This window comes from Chanodichthys erythropterus, chromosome 10 (assembly GCF_024489055.1).
Source record: "Chanodichthys erythropterus isolate Z2021 chromosome 10, ASM2448905v1, whole genome shotgun sequence".
NCBI lineage: Eukaryota > Metazoa > Chordata > Actinopteri > Cypriniformes > Xenocyprididae > Chanodichthys > Chanodichthys erythropterus.
Genome location: NC_090230.1, coordinates 31,703,040 through 31,729,231, shown reverse-complemented (window position 1 = coordinate 31,729,231; position 26,192 = coordinate 31,703,040). Strand labels below are relative to the sequence as shown.

The following is a 26,192-nucleotide window of genomic DNA, read 5'->3' as shown; positions in this document are numbered from 1 at the left end:
ATATCTTATTTCTATACAAATATTTACATTTATATATAATTTAAATATATAAAAATATAAATATATATATTTATACCCACATGCTTATATTTTTTAAATATGTACATGTGTGTGTATTTATATATATACATAATAATTATACACAAAACAAACACACATATATTACGTAAACACAGACTCTTATTTTGTACACGATAACCACGGTTATTGTTCAACAGCCCTAATAGCCGTTAATAAATATATATATATATATATATATATATATATATATATATATATATATATATATATATATATATATATATATATACTGTATATAGATAGATAGATAGAATTTTTATATTTAATTTTCATATGTATAATATATGTTTTAAAGTTGTTGTTAAAATATATAAATATATGTTTTTAGTTTTTCTTTTTTTTTTGTAGTTTTTTTATGCATTGCATAAGGTCCAAAAAAAATCTGTTTAATTAATTGTATTAAGTTTATTTAGTTATTTATTTTCAAAAATAGGCATTTATATATATATATATATATATATATATATATATATATATATATATATATATAATTTATATAACTCATTGAATCATAATATATATACTGTTACCCAGATATAAAATCCCTCACACCATTATATAAGCTTTTGTTCGTACTGCCCACCTTCATCTACATCAGCATTTTCACACATAACTGCTGTTTAACAGGCTGCACTACGACTGCGGCCACATCCACTGTAGTTTTACAGTCTATTTAAGATAATAGCTTCTGTATTCCAGTGAATTACTGCTCCATGATGCTAATAGACCGTGTTTATAACCCTGCAGCTCGTACCAGGAGTCCGATAGTAAAGTAACTGCGGACGGGGTGGTGGGTTTGACGAGGGCTTTCCTGGCCGCTGGAGCTCAGTGTGTGCTGGTGTCTCTGTGGCCGGTTCCCGTCGCAGCCTCCAAGATGTTCGTCCACGCGTTCTACAGCGCTCTGCTCAACGGCACCAAAGCGAGCGCGGCCCTCGCAGATGCCATGAAGACCGTTCAAAGCAGCAAACAGTTCTCACACCCCTCCAACTGGGCAGGTATGTTCGCAGTGCCATGATACCATGCATAGTATGCCAATTTTCATACTACATTTGCAAAAATGTGCAACATATAAACAAATCATATGGTGGTGAATCTGCAGTGTGGACTGAAAATCTAAAATAACTGACACTACAAGCACCGTGTCGTTCAAAATAAAGTAGGCAGAATTGAGTACATACTGCACAGTTTTAAGGTTTGTTTGCTGTACTCCTCATGATTTGAATGCGTCTCCACAGGCTTTATGCTGATTGGCAGTGACGTGAAACTGAACAGCCCGTCATCTCTGATTGGTCAGGCTCTGGCTGAGATCCTGCAGTATCCGGACAAAGCCAGAGATGCCCTGAGGGTTCTGCTACACCTGGTGAGAAACACACACCATCTTTACCAGGAACACCGGCCCATTTACATTTATTAAGTATATATATATACAGTACAGTCCAAAAGTTTGGAACCACTAAGATTTTTTATGTTTTTAAAAGAAGTTTTCAGCATCATTACTCCAGTCTTCAGTGTCACATGATCCTTCAGAAATCATTCTAATATGATGATTTGCTGCTCAAGAAACATTTCTGATTATTTTCAATGTTGAAAACAGTTGTGTACTTTTTTTTCAGGATTCCTTGATGAATAGAAAGTTCAAAAGAACAGCATTTATCTGAAATACAAAGCTTCTGTAGCATTATACACTACCGTTCAAAAGTTTGGGGTCAGTAAGAATTGTTATTTTTATTTTTTTTGAAAAGAAATTAAAGAAATTAATACTTTTATTCAGCAAGAATGCATTAAATCAATCAAAAGTGGCAGTAAAGACATTTATAATGTTACAAAAGATTAGATTTCAGATAAACACTGTTCTTTTGAACTTTCTATTCATCAAATAATCCTGAAAAAAAATATTGTACACAAATATTTTGTACAATTGTACACATTAAATGTTTCTTCAGCAGCAAATCAGCATATTAGAATGATTTCTGAAGGATCATGTGACACTGAAGACTGGAGTAATGATGCTGAAAATTCAGCTTTGATCACAGGAATAAATTACTTTGTCAAATATATTTAAATAGTACACAGTTATTTTAAATTATAATAATATTTCACAATATTACTGTTTTTACTGTATTTTTAATTAAATAAATGTAGCCTTGGTGAGCAGATGAAACTTCTTTTAAAAACATTAAAAATCTTAGTGGTTCCAAACTTTTGGACTGTACTATAAATATATATAATAAACACAGAATTGTTGACATTTTTGCAGATTTATTAAAAAAGAAAAACTGAAATATCACATGGTCCTAAGTATTCAGACCCTTTGCTCAGTATTTAGTAGAAGCACCCTTTTGATCTAATACAGCCATGAGTCTTTTTGGGAAAGATGCAACAAGTTTTTCACACCTGGATTTGGGGATCCTCTGCCATTCCTCCTTGCAGATCCTCTCCAGTTCTGTCAGGTTGGATGGTAAACGTTGGTGGACAGCCATTTTTAGGTCTCTCCAGAGATGCTCAATTGGGTTTAAGTCAGGGCTCTGGCTGGGCCATTCAAGAACAGTCACGGAGTTGTTGTGAAGCCACTCCTTCGTTATTTTAGCTGTGTGCTTAGGGTCATTGTCTTGTTGGAAGGTAAACCTTCGGCCCAGTCTGTGGTCCTGAGCACTCTGGAGAAGGTTTTCGTCCAGAATATCCCTGTACTTGCAACCAGTCGTCCTGTCCCTGCAGCTGAAAAACACCCCCACAGCATGATGCTGCCACCACCATGCTTCACTGTTGGGACTGTATTGGACAGGTGATCAGCAGTGCCTGGTTTTCTCCACACATACTGCTTAGAATTAAGGCCAAAAAGTTCTATCTTGGTCTCATCAGTCCAGAGAATCTTATTTCTCACCATCTTGGAGTCCTTCAGGTGTTTTTTCATGTGTCTTGCACTGAGGAGAGGCTTCCGTCGGGCCACTCTGCCATAAAGCCCCGACTGGTGGAGGGCTGCAGTGATGGTTTCTGCTGCTTTCTCCCATCTCCTGACTGCATCTCTGGAGCTCAGCCACAGTGATCTTTGGGTTCTTCTTTACCTCTCTCACCAAGGCTCTTCTCCCCCGATAGCTCAGTTTGGCCGGACGGCCAGCTCTAGGAAGGGTTCTGGTCGTCCCAAACGTCTTCCATTTAAGGATTATGGAGGCCACTGTGCTCTTAGGAACCTTAAGTGCAGCAGAAATTTTTTTGTAACCTTGGCCAGATCTGTGCCTTGCCACAATTCTGTCTCTGAGCTCTTCAGGCAGTTCCTTTGACCTCATGATTCTCATTTGCTCTGACATGCACTGTGAGCTGTAAGGTCTTATATAGACAGGTGTGTGGTTTTCCTAATCAAGTCCAATCAGTAGAATCAAACACAGCTGGACTCAAATGAAGGTGTAGAACCATCTCAAGGATGATCAGAAGAAATGGACAGCACCTGAGTTAAATATATGAGTGTCACAGCAAAGGGTCTGAATACTTAGGACCATGTGATATTTCAGTTTTTCTTTTTTAATAAATCTGCAAAAATGTCAACAATTCTGTGTTTTTCTGTCAATATGGGGTGCTGTGTGTACATTAATGAGGAAAAAAATGAACTTAAATGATTTTAGCAAATGGCTGCAATATAACAAAGAGTGAAAAATTTAAGGGGGTCTGAATACTTTCTGTACCCACTATATGTACACAAACACATTTATACAGTGTCTCTCTCTCTCTCTCTCTCTCTCTCTCTCTCTCTATATATATATATATATATATATATATATATATATATATGTATAAATGTGTTTATATATATATACTGTATATACATACTGTATATAAAATTACATTTTATACTTTAACATATATTTAATTACATATTCTTAGTTTACTTCTATATTACTATATGCATATTGTTGTAACATTAAACATAATTACTGTACATATATATATATATATATATATATATATATATATATATATATATATATATATATATATATATATATATACATACACACACACACACACACACAATTACATTTTGTATATATATATACACATTTTCATTTATTTTTATTATTTTTTTTTTTATTTCAATTGACAATGCTAAAATAGTAGTAACAGAAAATAATTAGGCGCATCCAAACTTTGGTCTGGTGTTGTACAGTCAGCTCATCTGTGTCTCTGTGGCTCCCCCAGGTGGAGAAATCTCTCCAGCGCATTCAGAACGGGCAGAGGAACTCCATGTACACGTCTCAGCAGAGCGTGGAGAATAAGGTGGGCGGCGTGCCGGGCTGGCAGGCTCTGCTGACGGCGGTGGGATTCAGACTGGACTCGGCTGGAACGGGCCTCCCCGCGGCCGTCTTCTTCCCCACCACTGACCCTGGAGACCGACTGCAGCAGTGCAGCACCACCCTACAGTCACTGCTGGGTACGACACGCTGTCCTAACAAAATAAAATCTCAGATTACAAGCACACAGAACGCTCTTCACTTTAAAGCAACCCCCAGAAAAGATAGAAGTGTCATTTTTCTTTGTTTGCTATGTGCAATGGTCAAACTAAGAAAAGCAACATGTAAATTCTCACTTGTTGGTCATTGGGATTGTTTCAAGTGATATGTCCTTCATATTCGCAGGTTTGCCTCCTCCTGCTCTGCAGGCATTGTGTAAACTGATCACGGCGTCAGAAACCGGAGAACAGCTCATCAACCGGGTGAGACGTCACACCACAGATCACATGCTCTGAAAACTATCCTGCGCTCATGGATCTTATCTGTGCGGCTGTATTGTTGTGATGCTCATTTTTGCTTTTTAACAATCTTCTTTCCTTCTCTTTTCCTAACCTTACCACTAAAGGCTGTTAAAAATGTTGTGGGAATGGTAAGTGCTTAAATATCTAACTAACTCTACACTAACACACTACTGTAAATGAACTTGACAGTGTTTTAGCTGTGCTGTTTTATTGTAAATAATAATGAAATAATCCTTTCACACATTGGACATCATTAGACAGGAGATTCTTCTCTATATTCCCAACAGCTCCATCAAGTTTTGGTGCAGCTGCAGTCTGGAGAGAAGGAGCAGGATTTCTCTCTCGCGCCCATTCAAGTATCCATCAGCGTGCAGCTCTGGAGACTTCCTGGCTGCCATGAGTTCCTGGCCGCTCTGGGTAAGAGCAGCTTCAGCACATGAGTAACCGCAATAGATTCATTACTCCATACTGATGGGTATCTCTCTTTCTCTCTCTCTCTCTCTCAGGGTTTGATCTGTGTGAGGTCGGTCAGGAGGAGGTGGTGTTGAAGACAGGCAAACAGGCCAACCGTCGCACCATGCACTTTGCTCTGCAGTCACTGCTGGCACTGTTTGGTGAGTGTCACTTCATCCTCACAGTGTTAATCTCATCAACAAACATGTTTTGTTAGGAATTGAATTAGTAAAGTTTTTATTATTATTATTATTATTATTATTATTATTATTTTTAAAAGACAGTGAACAAAAAAAAAAAAAAAAAAAATAAAAATAAAAAAAAAAATATATATATATATATATATATATATATATATAAACTTAATTCTTTAATATTATTTAATATATATTAATATTAATTTAAAGTGTTTTACTAGAATTTAAAATGAATCATAACAGATGTATAAGACAAAAATAACAATAAAAAGTAAAACATGAATGTATGATTACATTATTATTACATTAAGATAATGTTATGATGTTATTAAGTTATCATGTTATTTTTTATTTTATATTGTTATTTTCAGCAAAAAGGCAAAAATGAATGGATGTGACATTAAATATATATATACGTTCATTTTTTGACTTAATTAAATTACATTTTTGTCAAAAGATAATAACTAAAATAAAAAACAAAAATAGTTTTATTTTTTATATATATATATTACATATCTGTTGCAATATTGCTAAAAATATACAATATATAAAAAATAAAAAATATATTAAATATATTAAAATATATTTAAAAAAATATATAAAAAATATACAATATATAAAAAAAAATACTAGGTCATATTTTCATTAATGAGTTTTTATGAATAACATAAATATAATTACATAAATAATCATGACTACTCTTTTGACCACCTATAAAATTTATCTATACACCCTTAAATGTAATCACAAATAGTTATGGATACAAAAAATAAAAATATATTTCTGAGTAATAAAAAAAAAATGTATATATATATATATATATATATATAATTTATTTATTTTTATTTATTTATTTATTTTTTCCCTTTACATATCTGTTGCAATATTGATAAAAATACACAATATATTTTTAGAATAATACTAGGACATACTTTCATCAATTTTTGTTTTATTCTATATATTGATTTATTATTTTGTCAGTTTTAATTAAATTAAAATCTGTCTATACACCCTTAAATGTAATCACAATATATAATATAATATATATATTATTCATTGCAATATTGGTAAAAAAAAATACAATTTAAAAAAATTATACAATGTAATATTATTTAATATTATAATAGTCATTCATTACATAAAAATAATTGTATAAATAATCACTATTACAATTTTTACTGTCAATAAAATTGCTAAATAATCACACCCTTAAAAATACAGATATCAAATGCTGTTACAACATCTGACATTTTAATAACTCCTACTTGAAATGCTTTAATGTTCCCTTCAGACTCTACTGAGCTGCCGAAGCGTCTGAGTCTGGACAGTTCATCGTCTCTGGAGTCTCTGGCCTCGGCGCAGTCTGTGTCCCACCAGCTGCCCATGGGCTACCCCAACCCTCCCTTCTCCCCTCCATGCCCCGACAGCCTGGCCTCGGACGCCATCTCCGTCTACAGCCTGAGCTCCATCGCCTCCTCCATGAGCTTCCTGTCCCGTCCCGAGGGCACGTCCGAGTTTATCAGCCAGCGCTCGCGGCAGCAGGAACTAGAGCGCCATCGGGGTGGAGCCGGGCTCTTTGCATCCCACAGGCACACGGCGGTGCCGCGCAGTCGCTCGTCCCCGCACGGAGCTGTAGGAGGACATGATGACGAAGAGTATGAAGGATACAGTATAATCAGCAGCGAGCCGTTGGGTAGCCAATGCGACACGCTCCCTCGTCCCGCTAACCACAGGAACCATCGGGGCGCAGCGCGCGGCGGAGCCGGCAGGGGTTACGCGGTATCCGTGTCCTCAAGGGGGAGCGTAAGCACCCCGACGTCTCCAGTCAAAGCCACCCTGGTTCCTAGTCCCAACTCGCCGTTCCAGAAGGTCGGGAAGGTGAGCAGCTCCGACACGGGCGAGTCCGACCAGTCCAGCACGGAGACAGACAGCACTGTGAAATCCCAAGAGGAGCGTACGTCTGGAGCTCCTTTGGATCCGCAGGAACTGGCACAGAAGATCCTGGAAGAGACGCAAAGCCACATGCGGGCCGTCGAGACTTTGCAGAGAAGCGTCCCGCTGGGTGACGGGATGAGCGTCGGCGGCGGTGGCGGTCCGCCAACCCCGACCGGAGGGTCTGCTTTCCGTTCCTCGGAGACGAGCGCGTTCAGTCGGCCTAGTAGCAGAGCGAGCATCAAGGCGCAGTCATCTCCGCTCCCGACGCGCCCCAAACCGCCCTCCCGCACATCCTCCCTCCAGAAGATCAGCTCGGGATACAACAGCCCCGCCACGTCTGAAACATCCCTGAAGGAAGGCAGCCAACCGTCACCTACTTCCGACAGTCACGCCCAGTTTAAACTCAAGTACCCCAGCTCGCCCTACAGCGGCCACATCTCCCGCTCGCCCAGCAACATCTCGCCCAGCTCGGGCCACCAGTCGCCCGCCGGCAGCGCTCCCTCTCCGGCGCTGTCCTACTCCTCGACGGGCTCGACGCGCTCCAGTCCGGCGGACGCCCCGGATATCGACCGACTCAAACTGGCCGCTATCGACGAGAAAGTCCAAGCGATCCACAATCTCAAGACCTTCTGGGCCAACGCGACCCAACAGCAGCACTCGGGACCAATGCGGGTGCTCCGCGGTGGGAAACTGAGCACGGCCAAACGAGACGTCCTGGGCCTTTTGAACCTTTCGCCCCGGCATGGAGTGACGGGTCAGGATTCGCCCGGCCAGGATGTGCCTCTCGAGCACAGAAATCCGCCCAACGGCCATCGCAAACTCGATCCGAAGAGAGTCGCACCTTCTCCGACGGCTTCCACCGGAAGTAGTCCGGGTTCGCATCCCATCCGACTGCCTACGGGGAACGGGTACAAGTTCCTGTCGCCGGGACGGTTCTTCCCTTCGTCTAAATGTTGAGATTCTGTCCCTAAAGGAGTATTTGGAGTATTTATAACTCTTGAAAACAGTGAAAAGGACAGTCTGGGTTAGGAAGTGCACATTCCCAGAAGCCTCAAACTGCCTACTGTTTTATTTCCCGTGCAGAGAGCATATAATCCTTATGCTTCCACCTACACTGTAAAGGAACGTTTATATATGCAGACTGATCTTAGACCTGCGCAAGGCATGTCAGATTAAAAAAAAAGAGATTATACCAAAATGGTATTTCAACAAAAAGACAAAAAGGCTCGCTGTTTGTGTTAGTGAATATGATGCGGCTTTGACTGGTTTATTTTCTTCTTCTTTTTTCTCTCATTTTTTAAAATATAATTATTGTTATTGTTATTATTATTATTATTATGGATGGTAATTGTTATTACAGTTATTTGTTTTGTAAATTAAATCAACGTTTTGCAATCAGTATTATACGTTTTATATTGTTAAAGAAGCAAACCATGCACAAAAAAAGTTGGAAAAAAAAAAAACATTTTCATATTTTTATTGAGATGGTGACGATGCACCTGACCTGACTTCTATGTGAATTGAGTGTCAGTATTACAGCATGGGTTCTCTTGCTCTCCAGTGATTCAATGTCTTTTTAACAGAGATTTTGCATATGTGGACTCTCATCCAGACATATCCCAGTCATTTCTCAGTAAAATGGTCTCAATAAAAAGTTTAATTTACTCCTGCGGTGGTCTGCTGTTCATTTTAATATATTTCACATGCATTATATCTTCATAAAACAAGTGAATATTTATGGGTCCAGGTGACAAAATTATTATACTTTGCATAAAGTAAATGAGGCCTATTTTTAAAGGAGTGGTTGATTATGATTTGACTTTTTTAACTTTAGTTAGTGTGTAATGTTGCTGTTTGAGCACAAACATCATCTGCAAAGTTACGACACTCAAAGTTCAATGCAAAGGAGATATTTTCTTTTACAGAAATCGCTACAACAAATGGCAGGTAGGACCTACAATGAGCTTTTGGGTTAGTGACATCACAAACCCCAAAATTTACATAAACCCCACCCCCAATAACACACAACAAAGGGGGTGTGGCCAAAAGGGGTGTGGCTCTCCTACAACAGAGTTGTTGTAGGAGAGTGTTGTTCATGCCGTCATTTTACTCCAGACTGCTTCACAAACGAGGGTCAATTCAACACTGGATTTGCACAAAAGACGAACATGACGGCACATGCTAGTGGATGAGTTGAGTCAACTACATAAATTTATCCACTAACCATTCAGAAACGTCCAGTTTCATTCTAAAAGTTGTAAGGCTGAACACCGTTACTGACAATCCTCATTTTGGCTGCGTGAGATTCTCCAGCTTTGTTGTTGTTGAGCTGTTAAAGCTCCGCCCTCTTCTGGAGCAGCAGCTCATTTGCATTTAAAGGGACACACACATAAACGGTGTGTTTTTGCTCACACCCAAATAGAGGAAAATTTGACAAGCTATAATAAATGATCTGTGGGGGATTTTGAGCTGAAACTTCACAGACACATTCTGGAGACACCAGAGACTTATATTACATCTTGTGAAAGGGGCATAATAGGTTCCCTAAATATTTTTTTCTTTTAATTCTGTGGCTAAATCTGAATGTTTGGCTGCTTTTTGACACAGTTTTGAGTATATCACTATGATAATATTACTGTATTTTTGGAGTTATTCCTTTTTTTTTCCTTCAGTACCGTAGTATACCACCGGTCAAAAGTTTGGATGCACTTTTTTTTTTTTTTTTTTTGGTTATTATTATGAGCAACATTTTGATCTAGAGACTTTAACAGCAAATATACTGTTTCTGTAGCTCAAACAGACGTTTTACCAATGGCTTTGATTCGCAGAGAATGCATGAACTGATTAAATGTGTACCTTTAATGCATAAATGTAAATAAACAAATCATATGGCGTGGATAGTGAAGAAAAAGCATTATGAAGTGTCCCCCAGGTGAACAAAAAAAGTACATTTCTATAATATACTTAAAGTGCTCCATTTTTATGCACTAAGTTTGTACTTAATATACTAAACATTCTTTCTAGTACTACTTAATATCATCTTAAGAACATCTAAGTGTACTCAACTGTGCTATTTTGAGACAGCATGAAATATGAACTAAAATGTGCTTTTAATATACTATCTCTGTATTTAAAAAAAATGATTTAGATACTACTTACATTTGAACCAATAGTGTACTACAAGTGGTAGCAAAATATATACAAATATACAAAATTAGTGCACGAAAATAGAGCACTTTAAGTACATTATAGAAGTGTACTTTTTTTTCATCTGGGACAGTATGCATGTGAAATTCTTCAGTAGTGATTAAAAGCCTCATTAAGCAGGTGTTGAGAAACTCAGGACCACTTCATGGTTAATAATTCATAGTTTTGATGACTTTACTAGGCTGTTATTCTAAAATGTGGCAAATGAAAAAGATTGTGCCATTTGAAACCATCTTCATGGTACTTTTTTATAGGAGTGAATGAATAAAATCACTAATATACTTATTCAGAAATTTTATAGTCTATGGTTCCGTACGTCCTTTCTGAATCCAAGCTGATTTTATCACATTTTATTGTGAAATTGAAGCACTTTTTTTTTAAAAGAACAATGTCAAACTCAAGTAGAGAGCAATAACATGCATATGAAAACATAACAGATACACAATTATGCATAATTAAATCACATATGTACCATTTATGTGCACATGCTTTGACCAAAAGCAAAACTATCAAACATCAGGTTGGGTTGCAACAGAAAAAAAAAGTAAAAAAGCAATGTAAGCACATCACAGGCTGTGATTGGACAGAATCACTTGGCTTGTGTGACATCAGCTGTGACGTCCGCAGGCCTGCGCGCAGCCGTAACCGGTGTAAAGAAGATGGTGCTCATCAAGGAATAGTAAGTAGAAGTCTTATTTTTTCCACCTCTCCAGCTAAACATTTTATTTGCTTTCGTTTTACACATTATAAATGTGTATCTGCTGGTTCTTGATCACTTTTGGAGGGGGAAATGTGGACGCGCGGAAGTGGACTCGCGCCCGGGAAGAGTGCGAGACACCGGCTCGCGCTTGAGGCCCAGCTTTAGCATGTAGCATTAGCATGCTAGGCTAAACCGCTTGCCATTCATTTTCAATGAGAGCTGCTATTAGCCGTCAAGATTAAACGGCACCAAATCTCACAGTTCCATTAGACTTCAGATAACGTGTTATTCATTGATTAACCAGTTTATTTCTTCAGAAAGTGTCTGACTTGAAGGTTAGCGCGTTGAGTAAAACAAAACAAAAAATACTTTATATTAAAAACTCGCTTTTTAATGATTTTTGTGCGGGTTTATGTAAGTAAGGCATTAATGACAGCAAAACCGCTTGACAGTTTGAGTACATTTCCGATAATATCTTTTTTTTTTTTTTTTTTTCTTCAGATTTTGTTGCTAATATATTGTATACATGACTAAGAATTTACATCTAGCAAATGTAATACGTTTTTAAATGCACACAGAGACTTAAAGTTGATGTTTTTAAACCAACTATATATTTGACAAGTGTTTAATGATGATTAAACTGTGATAAATGACCCTCTGGCTTGACATTGCACGTTTGGTTCGCCTCGTTAACCATTTAATCTAATTATATTCACTCGTGTGGTTATTTTTAGGCATTTTCTGTTTTAGATGCATCCAAATTACACTTAAACGTCAGTTTGACAGGTGACCTCGGTTTATAATGGCCTGCAGTCATTCATTCCCAACCTGTTCTTGTTTCCTTTAAAGGTTTTATCTTTCTGCTCTCTAGGGATCTAGTTATCACATTTTAATTAGGTTCTCATCTGTTGGACATGCCTGAAAACAGTTGCTGTATAGCCTTTAATCTAAGAGATCGGATCAAGATTATGTCACATTGTCTCATTTTATGAAATCCAGCACCTTTTTAACCTTCAAACTAGTGTCCACCCTTTAGGTTTGCAAGAGAATGCAAATTTGAGTGATCCTCGGGTCACGTGAAGCAGCAATGCAACAGGTGTGCGTGGCTTTTATTCCAGCAAACTCTCTGCAAAAGTGTCCATTAAGGTTTAAATTCATTAAATGTACTACGTAAGACTCAGTCTGTCGTAAGATCTCCAAATTCAGTCACTCAGCAGCTAGGAGAGCATTTCAGCCTCTTGAGGTTTTCAAGGGAGTTTCCATATTGAGGAAATGTTGAGTAATGAGCTTTGCATGTCTGCAGATTGATTATTTCTGTACTTTCTGTATTGACTCGTATAGCAGGGATCAGCAGGGCTTTAATAGATGTTGTTTATATACAGTAAAATGTATAATGGCTTATGTTACATTCGTAACAACTAACATTACTAATATATAGTCCAGGGGTGCGTTTCCTAAAAGCATCGTTGGCCAACTATGGCTGCAAGTTACGTTGTACTCTATAGGTAACGATGGATCTTGTGGTGATAGTTGAAACACACCCCAGGCTGATTATTTGTGCATGTTCATATAAGACCCGTTGACTTGAAGGAAACCAGGTTTCGGTCTAAACTGGATCACTTCCCCTCTCTCTGCCCTACATTTTTGACTGTTTCCTACTTTCCTATAATATAGGTTAAAAAGAATTGTGGTTGAAAGGTGCCCATCTCTGTCATTAAATTGAATTGTGTGCCATTATGTGTTTCTGAAATTTGAATATTGGAAGTATCATTTGTTGATGTTTCTTGATCACTACTGGTGATAGACTGATGTAAATCTGCCAGGCTGATTAATCATCTGATATTAACGTATTTTGAGGTAATCAACATTGGCCTATTAAAAATTAGACTCTTTCATGGTTTCATATTTTTAGTAAATATTGTTAAATAATTGTTTATTTTAAACAGTTGTCATTTGCATTTAATAAATTTTATTAATGGTGTATATATAATTATTATTATTTATTATTATTATTATTATTATTGATTTATTAATAATAATTAAATTATTTATTATTTAATTTGATCAATTATTATATAATTATTTATTTTATTTTTATTTTTTCATATATTTATGAATTTATATATATAATTTATGAATGTGTGTGTATGTATGTATGTATATATATATATATATATATATTCATAAATTATTTATATATATATATATATATATATATATATATATATTCATAAATTATTTATATATATATATATATATATAAAAATTCATAGATTATAATATATATATATATATATATATATATATATATATATATATATATATATAGTATATATATATAGTATATAAAATAACTCAATAAAATGTACAGTAAATAATTATTTATACACGTGCAAATATATAATTTTATGTGTGTATATATTTAATTAATTTAGTATATATATATATATATATATATATATATATATATATATATATATATATATATATATATATATATATATATAATAAATCAATAAAATATAAAAATAAATAATTATCTATGCACACACACATATATTAAATTATTTTTGTATATTTACAAAATAATATATGTATATATGTAATAATTATACTTTACAATATTACAATTTAATAATATATATTTATATAGAATTTATTATATAATTATATTATATATATATATATATATTTTATTATTATTATATTTATAAACATAAAAAAAATACATTTATATAATTTATAAAAAAAAATCTATATTTTCCATTAGTATAAAAATATGTATTTTAATAAATAAATACATAAAAATAATAAACACATATTTATAAAATTAATAATTTATTGATAAATTTTATTAAAGAATCTATTGTTCACTGTCTACCCTGTTGTCTAGATATTAGCATAAGTCACTGAAAAAACAGCCCGTGGTGGGTTAGGGTTTGTGTGTGTGTGTGTGTGTGTGTGTGTGTGTGTGTGTGTGTGTGTGTGTGTGTGTGTGTGTGTGTGTGTGTGTGTGTGTGTGTGTGTGTGTGTGTGTGTGTGTGTGTGTGTGTGTGTGTGAAATGCATGCTTTCTGTATTTTGTTTTAATAATTGTTCTTGTTCCATTTTTCAGTCGTGTGGTCTTACCATGCTCAGTGGAAGAGGTGAGTACGGTTTATTTTTAACACTTCCTATAGTTCTGATAAGTTAAACATTGACTGTAAATGCACAGTGTCACTTTAACCTTGAAAAGCAGCTGAGACCCCCATTTCCTGTGTTTTAATATTGCTGACGGGTTTTTAGTTCCATTAGCGGCATCAGTACAGTCAGACGACTGCTTGCACCTCCTCGATCTGATGTTTCTCTGTTTCATTTCTGAACTCCAATCGCATAAATTCTTAGTGTTTTGAACTCTTCTCCTGACATGTCGAAGATTTGATCAGAGCGCCAATGACAAGATAAAGCATGTCATGTATGTAGAACACGCTCGCCCTCGGGGAACATTTGAGTCTTGTGCTCTTTTGAGAAAAGCATCCTTGATGTTTGCTTGATTGGCATTGTTTGATATTTTGCATTTAGGATGCCTTCGATTCATAGCACTCTGCAGTCAGACTGTTTATGTGAAGTCCTTTTGCAGCCTGACAGCTGTCAAGCAGACTGTTTTTAAGTGATACGAGTTGCAGATGCGTTCATATATGATACACCGATACATGGATCATCTTTCAGAAAAACACACTCTTATGGCTCTGTTCCAAAACACAGTGAGCTCCTCACTCTAGAATAAAAGGTTCAGTGGGGTTCTATATGGAACTCTAGGGTTCTTTCTCAATTTTCAAGAACTCTTTATGCCAAAAATATTTTTGTAAGGAGAAATGCTTTAAATTATTGCATAATAATTTAATGTTTAATGGTTAATTTACTGTTTTTCTAGTGGAAAATGTCTGTTCCTGAGCTATTTCATTCATTTTTTATTAATTTATTAATTAATTCATTAAAACTAACCTTAAAAATGATCCCATGATGTGAACCCCTAAAAGGTTCTCTACATGAAGTGCCTGAAAGAACTCTTTAAGGTTCTATTTAGAACTTTTTCTTTTAAGAGAGATAGTGTATCCATATTATGACATCAAATTTGCACTCATCACTTAGAATGCAAGCCCAGAACCATTGCAACAAGCTCAGTGAGAAATTCCTAGATGTTGAAATGCGCGTGAGAAATGTTGATTTTAAATAGACCATCTGAAGACCATTTTTTTTTCATATTTTGAATTAATTTTTGTATTTTACATTTTTATTTTAATTAAAGGTTTAATAGTTTTGTTGTGTGTTTTTGTCATGTTTTTATTCTTCTTTTTTTTTTCTTTTTTTTTTAAATGTCTACTTTATTCATTTGGTAACACTTTACTTGAAGGGGTGTGCATAAGACTGACATGACACCTTCATAATCTTGACATAACACGTGTCATGAATATGAAGGAGGTTTTATGCATGTTTATGACAACTGTCATTAAATGTCATTATGTCATTTTTAATGCAAAGATGACATTGATTGAGATGTCTTTGTTACGACAACTTGACATTAGCAAAACATCATAACCTGTCATAAACATGACATAGCAGATTAATTATCAAACTTAAAAAACTACTTAGCTTTATGGGTTAACATTACATTACATTATTTTGGTAACACTTCAGTATAGTGAACACATATATAAACGATTAACTATGACTTTTCCCTCAATAAACTCTTAATTTACTGCTTATTATAGTTAATTGTTAGGTTTAGGTATTGGGTAGTATTAGGAATGTAGAATAAGATCATGCAGAATAAGGCATTAATATGAGCTTTATAAGTACTAATAAATAGCAAATATTTTAGCCATATGAATGCTAAGCAACTAGTTAAAAGACCCTAAAATTACCATTATTTTATAACTGTCATCTTTTTTACGAAATTTGTCTATTATCTGACCTTCTGTTGGAGGAAACTTAAAAAAAAAGAAAAATAGTGAAATGAAAAATAGTCATTACGCTGTTATAAAATTTGAGTATTGCCACTTAATGACATTTTAATGACAAGTTCACTTTGTACCACTGTAGTTGAGCTCAAGATACATATTCATGACACTGTTATAATGACCTCATGACAGCCAATGTCAAAACCAACCACATGACAGTTTAATGTAATGTAAACCCATAAAGCTAAATGATGTCAAGTTGTCATGACAAAGACACTGACAGGTTATGATGTGTTTGTTTGTCAAGTTGTCGTAACAAAGACATCTCAAACAATGTCATCTTTGCATTAAAAATGACATAATTGAGCGAATGACACTTAATGACAGTTGTCATAAACATTCATAAAACCTCCTTCATATTCATGACACGTGTCATGTCAGTCTTATGCACACCCCTTCAAGTAAAGTTTTACCATTCATTTTTATTTTATTTTTAGTTATTTTCATCCATCAAGTTAAACTAAATGAAAATGAGAAATGCTGCTTTGGCAAATAGCTGAAATAAGTTTTATATTTTTTATGTTTTTTTTAATTAAATATAATAATTTTTATATATATTATATAAAATGATTTTTATATATATTATATAAAATGATTTATATATATATTATATAAAATGATTTATATATATATATATATATATATATATATATATATATATATATATATATATATATATATATATATATATATATATATATATATATATATATATATATATATATACACCCAGTGCTTCCCACAGGTTTGAAATATACTTGCGGTGGTAGCCGGGTAAAAAAATTCTCCTATTACCCATTGCAGAAAAATGGTCTACTACATGTGACAAACAAATAATGTGTGATTTTTAACAGTATTTTTATTAATTGAAATTAATTTTAATTGCATAGCATACTATTACATTTAATTACATACTAATATTATGCATCAACTTGAGTTCATTAGCAATCGCTTGGCATAAATCTGCGCTTTTCATTGATTGAGAATCACTTTGAAGCAGTCTGAACATAGAGTCTGAAGCGCTGTTGCGCGAGCTTGTAGAACACGCAACAGCGCCGCCTTGTGACTTTGCAAAATGCAGCGCCCATGGGAATGTCAGCGGGAGTAAACAGTTCTGACGCACACATAACGACCAGGTACGAAACGCGGATGGTTTCATTATCTTGCGTGGAAAGTATAAGATGATCAAAATAATAAAAGCAAAAATGTGTCTCCAAATATACTTGGGCGGCCGTTATTATACCAGGGTGGCCCGCCCAAGTAAAGTCTATGTGTGGGAAGCACATATATATTATAATAGATTTTCCTTTTTAGTTTACTATAATAACCCTGGTCCGAAGCCTAGCCTAACTATTCATGCATATACAGTACAGTCCAAAAGTTTGGAACCACTAAGATTTTTAATGTTTTTAAAAGAAGTTTCATCTGCTCACCAAGGCTACATTTATTTAATTAAAAATACAGTAAAAAACAGTAATATTGTGAAATATTATTACAATTTAAAATAACTGTGTACTATTTAAATATATTTGACAAAGTAATTTATTCCTGTGATGCAAAGCTGGATTTTCAGCATCGTTACAGTCTTCAGTGTCACATGATCCTTCAGAAATCATTCTAATATGCTGATTTAATGCTCAAGAAACATTTATGATTATTTTCAATGTTGAAAACAGTTGTGTACTTTTTTTTTCAGGATTCCTTGATGAATAGAAAGTTCAAAAGAACAGCATTTATCTGAAATACAAAGCTTCTGTAGCATTATACACTACCGTTCAAAAGTTTGGGGTCAGTAAGAATTTTTATTTTTATTTTTTTGAAAAGAAATTAAAGAAATGAATACTTTTATTCAGCAAGAATGCATTAAATCAATCAAAAGTGGCAGTAAAGACATTTATAATGTTACAAAAGATTAATTTCAGATAAACACTGTTCTTTTGAACTTTCTATTCATCAAATAATCCTGAAAAAAAAAATATTGTACACAAATATTTTGTACAATTGTACACATTAAATGTTTCTTGAGCAGCAGATCAGCATATTAGAATGATTTTTGAAGGATCATGTGACACTGAAGACTGGAGTAATGATGCTGAAAATTCAGCTTTGATCACAGGAATAAATTACATTTTTAAAATATTTTCAAAGAGAAAACAGTCATTTTAAATTGTAATAATATTGCACAATATTACTGTTTTTACTGTATTTTTAATTAAATAAATGTAGCCTTGTTGAGCAGACGAAACTTCTTTTAAAAACATTAAAAATCTTAGTGGTTCCAAACTTTTGGACTGTACTGTATATACGGCAGTTCCCTGTTTGCCTTTGTTAAACTGCTTTTGCTCTAATGTCCCTCTAAGCCATCAATCAGTCACACAATGCAGAGTTTCGTCTGAATATCTGAAACTGCTCGAAGGGGCATATTTTAATTATACGAGAGCTGTTTAATTCCCCAGATGCTGATCTGTGTGTTTCCTATATGAAGTCTATAGGGTTTGTGTATTCATGCATGCAAGACTGCTAGTCTCTCTTTAATTATGATGTTTACCTTATTTTACCAGGTAAGACTAAAAAAAAAAAACTCCTCTTGTTAATCTCTTTTCCAAGAGGACTTTTTAGGAGTGTACTAGCATATAGATGACCTCAAAGACAAGGGCTATTTTAGTAAGTGATTTAACCATCTAAGTGTTATTTTAGTATCATTGACATTTTAGATTAATATTTTTGAGTTAGTTTTCATTTTTATTTTTTTCCATTTTCATTTTAGTTGTGTTTTTGTAAATTCTATAGTCTGTATAGTTTCTATAAATTTTAGTTATTTTAGTACAAGTTAAAATAAATGAGTTTTTTATATTTTCAGTTTTTATTTTAAGTAACAGTAATGGTTTTAGTTAACTACAATAACTCTGGACCAAACTCCAATTTTTGATTTCACACGGTTCAGAATCATCTTTGATTTTGGTAATGACTTAAAGGGGTCCTATTATGTTTTTTTTCCATATTCATCTGACTGTAGTGTGTAATGTTGCTATTTGAGCATGAAAAAGGTCCCTCCAGCAAGAGTTATTCTCTATATTAGTGTCAGTGTTTCTGAACTCCCTGAAACGCCTCCATTGTAGTCTTGAGTTTTCTTCCAGGAACAAACACATCACAATATTCCTTATTTAAATAATTCAAATGCAAAATAAAGGGGTGGGGCCTGGTTGAGTTAGTTAGTAGTGTGTTGAAACTGGAGGTTATGGTAAGATGCGTGACATTTCCCAAATGACCACTCACAACACACTGATCCAGCTGACCAATCAGAGCACATTGTGCTTTTTAGAAGGAGGGGCTTCATAGAGACAGGAACTAAACAGAGCGTTACTAACAGACTGGGAAGAGAGGAGCTGCAACAATGGAGAATATGAGGAAAATAATCAACATTCAGGCATGAACCTGTTCTAGTAGAGCCCAAAAACAACATCAAGACTTTGTAAAAGGGCATAATAGGGCCTCTTAAAGTGTGGTTATGCACTGATCATCTGCACTGTCTGATCTTTTAAACCTCACCTGTTTCTCTGCTCTCTGTAGTATCAAGTCGGGCAGCTTTTCTCGGTGGCTGAGGCCAGTAAAAACGAGACGGGTGGCGGAGAAGGCATTGAAGTGCTGAAGAATGAACCGTATGAGAACGAGGGCGAGAAGGGACAATACACACACAAAATCTACCATTTAAAGAGGTAAAGAGAAGGTCAACGACTTTGGTTTATTCTGTACGCAAAGTTCAGCAAACTTTAATATTATTAAGTGATTTTTTTTTTTTTTTTTTTTTTTGATAACACTTAAAGCCTTTATATATAATGCATTATAAAAGTATTGTCAGATGTGACACGCATTATATGACAAACCATCCAACTTAACGCAGAGCTGTAAATAATTCCTCTGGCTTTGCTTCAGCCCTCTTGTGTTTTGTGTTCGTCCAGTAAAGTGCCGGGCTTTGTGAAGATGATCGCACCAGAGGGGGCGTTAGTTTTCCACGAAAAGGCCTGGAATGCTTATCCATACTGCCGCACAAGTGAGTGGAAAACCTTTTCATCCGTTATACCGCACAATTCGTCACTATCATATTTTTACTACATATGACAATATGTAATGAATTACATATTGGGACAGACGTCATGCGTATACAATGTTTTTGATTGTTTCATGAAGTTCTCATATTTGTGAAGAATTAGGCCAAAAACATACTCCGCAAATACGCAGACATGAATACTCTGCTAAAGAATTGTTACTAAAGTAGGGCACTATGAAATCCGAATTTTATTTTTTCCCAAATTCCGTTTTTTTTTTTTTTTTTCTGTTTTTTTTTTTTTGGACTACATTTTAATTGTTAAAGTTAAATTTTAATAATCAAAGCATGTCTAATTAATTGAAATCATGAAACTTATACAATTTAACAATTTATTAAAAGTTTATCAAAAAAATAAATTAAAGGGCCTTAGGAATTTTTTTTTTTTCTCAAAATCAGTTTTATTTTTTTTTTACCAAATATTATGTTTTCTGTTTTAAGTTTTATGGATTCCATTTTAATGGTTTTATTAAATTTGAATAATCAAAGCATTTTTTTTTTTCTTTCAGAAATTCTGTGTTGAATATTTAAATTTTTCTGGCAATAAAATGAAGGCATAAAAGATTGTTAATTTTCCTGTTAATCATATGACAAAAAACAAACTTTATTTGGCCAACAAAGTGCTGCTGCACAACAGAGATTTACTGTTAAAAAAATTGTGATTATTCCTTTTTATTTTTATTTCATTTATTAATATCATTATTATTAGTGTTAGTATTATTATTGAATTGAGATGTAGCTAAATTCTACTGTAAAACAGTAATATATTTCTGTCATAATTTATTAAAGTTAAACCAAACTTTTATTTTGACAGGTTGCCGTAAAGACCGCAAAATTCTGCGCTATACAGTAAATTCCATTTTTATCACTGGATTACACGATTGCGGAAATCATAGGGCCCTACTAAAGGATGTTGTTATTCAGGTAGCTTGCTATAAACATTTAAATATGTTAGTTAAACAACTAACAATGCAGCTGACCTGAAAGAGTTTATATCCGCTACACTGAGAACGCAATGCACATTCGATTTGTATTATGAACTAACATCTGATGTATTTTGTAGCTATAAAGTGCATTAGTACCCACTTTTTCAGCAGTGTTGGTTCCGGAAGTATTTTTTCCATTCATTTCTCCCATAGGGATTTAACAAAAGTCTTTCTTTAAAGCATTCTAAGCCATGAATCAAGGCAACCAGCTACAACAACATTACAAACTTTGATTCGAAGCAAAAAAGAAAGACTGTGTACTTGACTGCTTCAGTGAGGGAAAGAACTACAATCCCATAAAGCATTGCAAACAGCAATGAGGGATAAATATAAAACAACTATCTGTCTATTTGTCTGTCTTTATCTATCTAATCTATCTGTCTGTCTGTCTGCATTTCACTTGTCTTGACACTCCGATTGGTGGAATTTTCTGTGCAGCATCATGGGTAATGTAGTTTTTCACCACGAATTCCACTTTTAAACGATTATTTTAAAAATGCATTGACGTGATGCTGACTGATGGTTTCAACATAAGCAAATACCATCAATTAACAACCTCGTAGCTCACAGTAAGGCTGTCTTTAAAGGTTTATATATTATCGTTAAAAATCAATTTCTCTATGGAGAAAATAAATGGAGTTATTACTTCCGGACCCCGACTGCTGCACTGTAATGGTTTGCATTTATGTATTCAGAGTATGTTTCAGGCCTTAGACTCTTGAGTCATTTGTATTGGTCTGTTTTGACAGTGGAAATATGAATGTTTTCTGTGTCACCTGATTATTTTTTTCTTTTTATTTTTGCATGCTGCTCCATTCTCTTCAGTTGTGACTGTAAGTACGAAAACTAGCTGTCATTATAACTAGTGTACACCTTAAACACTTATTAGTGCATGACTATTTACTATGAAGGGCCTGCAATTTGAATTAATGGAAAAGTTGTCTATTTGCTTTTGAGTCATTGAGACTTTTCTAAAGAGAGTAAAATGACACAGTGACCTAAACGTTATCAGACACGCTTATAAATGTGTGAATGTCATTGCATCAGATCAAATGTCTGAATCTGCATGTCTCTATATTTTGTTTATTATTTCAAACTTGTTTTTCTCAATTTTGGATTGTGAAGTGCACATGCGCTATTGCTCTTTTTGATGATTTTTTTTTTTTTTTTTTTTCATTGCATGCAATGACATTTATACTTTTAAGTGTGGTTTAAGTGTCTGAATATGTTTTGCAAACACTCTGAATCTACACTTCCTGTTTTCTGGCTATAAATCCCCTCCAGCATTAAAGCCAGCTTAAAAACACACGTTTGAACCTCTCTGAAGTTGTTGGACCTTTAGAAATATGCACTGCCAATCAGATCATGATATTTGCATTGCATGCACTGCTAAACCACAGTTTTAAGTGAAGTCATGCTGCTGTTTGTGACAAAACATGAACATAAACATCACTGCTTCTTCTCCTCAGAACGAATACATGAAAGATGACTTCATGATTAAAATAGAAACATGGCATAAACCTGACACGGGCTCTGTAGATAATGTGAGTAAGACGTTTCTTTGTGATTTGATGCTTTGAATGCATCTGTAACATCATGCTCAGGCTGATATGTTTGTTTGTGCCTTTTACCAGGTACATGATCTGGACCCAACCACATGGAAGACAGTGGAGGTCGTGCATATTGATATAGCTGATCGGTCTCAGGTTGAACCTGGAGTGAGTTCACTTTCCATCAATCTAGAAACGCTCTTTGAAGAAATGTTCTTTGTTTGTTTCTATAATATTTCCCAATTTATATATAATGCAAACTGTCCATCCCTGCTGGTCATCCTGTTGCATTTAAAAATGGGATATTGAAATCCAATCAGTGGTAACTGTAATTTGCATAACCCCGTCTCTTCCTGCAAATGCATAAGGTTGTTTTCAAATTAGAACTTCGGTTTCCACTAATTTGTAAGTCACTTTTTGGATAAAGGCATCTACTAAATAACTGAGTCTCTTTGTCAAAAGACAACTTGCAAATTCAAGTAGAATTTATGCTTTGTATAATATTCCATTGATAATAATCAGAAATGTTTCTTGAGCAGCAAATCAGCATATTAGAATGATTTTTGAATGATCATGTGACACTGAAGACTGGAGTGATGATGTTGAAAATTCAGCTTTTATCACAGAAATAAATTACATTTTAAAATATATTCACATAGAAAACTGTTATTTTAAATGATAAAAAATATTTCACAATATTATTATTTTTACTGTATTTTTTTTTTAAATAAATTCAGCCTTGATGAGCAGAAAAGGCTTTAAATCATTAAAAAAATGTCAGATCCCAAACTATATGTACTTTGCTGGTAATGGAAAAGCAAATACTCTGAATATCTAGCAAGATAATACTACAACATTATATATCATAAATCATACTTAAATAATAAATATCATACTATATATCACTATAATGCTACTATTAGGGGTGTGACGAGACTCATGAGACGGGACACGTGATTGAGTTCATGAGAACGAGTATTTTACACAGTATTTTTAAGAAATCCTCAATTTCGAAATATATGCATTTTAAATGTTTTTACTAATCATCTGTCATTTCAGTTCTACTTTCTGAATATGAATTATCACATGCCGTAAATGACAACAATACTCAAGCACTGTAAAATCATTGTCTTGTCTCGTCACTTAACCTTGTCACGTGAGCAATGAAATCTCATCACACCCCAAACTACTATACTATACATAATAAAATTGTCTTGATACCACAGACCCCTTTGTTGCATACTGTTTGTGTTTGCTTGTATGCATAAGCTTATCTAAATTAATGTAATTATTCATTAGTTGCATACAAAAGCATGGATTCCTCCACCTGTAGCACAAGAATTTAGAGGCAGTATTATCGTAAAACATGCACAAATGATGTGTTCTTTGAAACTATTTTCAGTGTGCTGTGATTTGGGACTTGCTAATCCTTATCCTGCCTGCTATTTAGGCTGGCTAGTGTGTGATTTGTGATTCAGCCTTTAGCTGGTGTGTTACATAAGACTGGATTAGGGTGACGTGACATTAGTGTGTGGACCATTGCCCTTCTAACCTGCATTACTCCAGGTTCACTAGTTTACCAAGAAGTCTCTTTATCTTTACTCTAAGCAGCAGATTTATTGCACAAACTGGTAAAAACAGTCTGTTTGAAGCTGTAGACGTTAAACTCAATCCTCAAGAACAAACAATCTAGCTGCCAGTGCTGTACACTAGCAGACACGCACATCGCATCAAACATCAGCTGCTTTGAATAAATCCAAATTCGTTTCCGTGTGAGCTCATTCTGGCTCGGTGCCGATTCCATAAATACAGCTGTGTCCGTTTGACTGGAGTCCAGCGTCGTTGTGGTGAGTGGACTGGTTATCTGATGTTATCTGAAGTGACTGCTCTTCTCAGGCCTGAGCACTTTTATGCTTCGTATCTTTAATTAGTTAAGTGGATCAGTCCTGGTTCAGGTTAATCCTCATTCCCATATGTTCACGGTACTCTGCCGAGGTTTGAGAGATTAAAAGGTAGAGTGCGAGTATGTGCAAAAAGATGGAAGGTGGGAAAAAGATGGAAATGTTGTGAATTCCCAAACTGGAGGTGGTGGGAAGGTGTTTTTAAGATAACATGTGTTGTTGCTGACTTTTCAGCATCATTACACTCTTCAGTCACATGATCCTTCATTAGAAATCATTCTAATTATGCTGCTTTGTTGCTCAAGAAACCTTTCTGATTATCAATGTTGAAATTCAGTGTTGAAAACTGATATTACTGTTTTTACCGTATTTTTGTATTACCGTAGTTTTTTACAAAAACAGAAAATCATAATTATTTAAAAATGTAAATATTCAATTCAGTTCAATTCACATTTATTTGTATAGCGCTATTCACAATAAAAAACATTTCAAAGCAGCTTTACAGAGAATGCATGTCACAATTACAATATTAGAAGAACGCAGTTAGCAAATAATGTAATAATTTGTGCAATTAATTTACAAACACTGTTAGCATTTAATTTTAAGGTAGAAGCAATGAGCTCCTGGAAAAATGAAATACAGCAACAATAATTAGGATATATAGAAATTTGGGAATGTGCATGTTGCATCTTCTGAGGTCTTCGCAGGAGTTGGCGCCGTCTCTTCATAAGTGTTGGTCATGAAATTAGCGTATTACGCCATCTAGTGACATTTGGCGACTTTTTGAGCAGGTTTTAGTTGACAATAAAGAAACACATTTTTCTTTCCTATCATTCCTTGTCATCTTTTGAGCCATTAATTGATATATGATTTATATGATTTAATATACATCTCTGAAATTACTTCTAAGACCACTTAACCAAAGCAATGTGAAGAAATATTAAAGGTGCCATCGAACGTTTTTTTACAAGATGTAATATAAGTCTAAGGTGTCCCCTGAATGTGTCTGTGAAGTTTCAGCTCAAAATACCACATAGATTTTTTTTGTATTCATTTTTTTTAACTACCTATTTTGGGGCATCATTAAAAATGCGCCGATTCAGGTTGCGGTCCCTTTAAATGCTCGTGCTCTCCGCCCCGGAGCTCGCGCTTGCCTTGAACAGTGCCTAAACAAAGTTTACACAGCTAATATAACCCTCAAAATGGATCTTTACAAAGTGTTCGTCATGCATGCTGCATGCATGCGTCAGATTATGTGAGTATGATATTTATTTGGATGTTTACATTTGATTCTGAATGAGTTTGAGGTTTTGCTCCGTGGCTAAAGCTAACAT

The 26,192-nt window shown here is 34.6% G+C and overlaps 2 protein-coding genes across 3 annotated transcripts in view; both read left to right on the top strand.

The window, feature by feature from the left end:
• The window catches only part of ttc28 (tetratricopeptide repeat domain 28), a 329,726-nt gene extending 320,699 nt beyond the window's left edge, over positions 1 to 9,027 (top strand). For both annotated transcript variants that reach the window (XM_067397333.1, XM_067397335.1), the window contains 7 exons: positions 829 to 1,076; positions 1,317 to 1,441; positions 4,273 to 4,504; positions 4,710 to 4,786; positions 5,113 to 5,242; positions 5,332 to 5,439; positions 6,767 to 9,027. In XM_067397333.1, the coding sequence (XP_067253434.1) occupies positions 829 to 1,076; positions 1,317 to 1,441; positions 4,273 to 4,504; positions 4,710 to 4,786; positions 5,113 to 5,242; positions 5,332 to 5,439; positions 6,767 to 8,367 (2,521 nt within the window). In that variant the 3' untranslated portion in view covers positions 8,368 to 9,027. The remainder of the gene's footprint in view (positions 1 to 828; positions 1,077 to 1,316; positions 1,442 to 4,272; positions 4,505 to 4,709; positions 4,787 to 5,112; positions 5,243 to 5,331; positions 5,440 to 6,766) is intronic.
• Positions 9,028 to 11,235: 2,208 nt separating this feature from the next.
• Positions 11,236 to 26,192, top strand: part of pitpnb (phosphatidylinositol transfer protein, beta) — a 30,635-nt gene continuing 15,678 nt past the window's right edge. Inside the window, exons 1-7 of the mRNA XM_067397332.1 lie at positions 11,236 to 11,296; positions 14,432 to 14,462; positions 19,887 to 20,032; positions 20,276 to 20,367; positions 22,233 to 22,240; positions 22,877 to 22,951; positions 23,042 to 23,125. Coding sequence (XP_067253433.1) covers positions 11,277 to 11,296; positions 14,432 to 14,462; positions 19,887 to 20,032; positions 20,276 to 20,367; positions 22,233 to 22,240; positions 22,877 to 22,951; positions 23,042 to 23,125 — 456 coding nt within the window. The 5' untranslated portion in view covers positions 11,236 to 11,276. The remainder of the gene's footprint in view (positions 11,297 to 14,431; positions 14,463 to 19,886; positions 20,033 to 20,275; positions 20,368 to 22,232; positions 22,241 to 22,876; positions 22,952 to 23,041; positions 23,126 to 26,192) is intronic.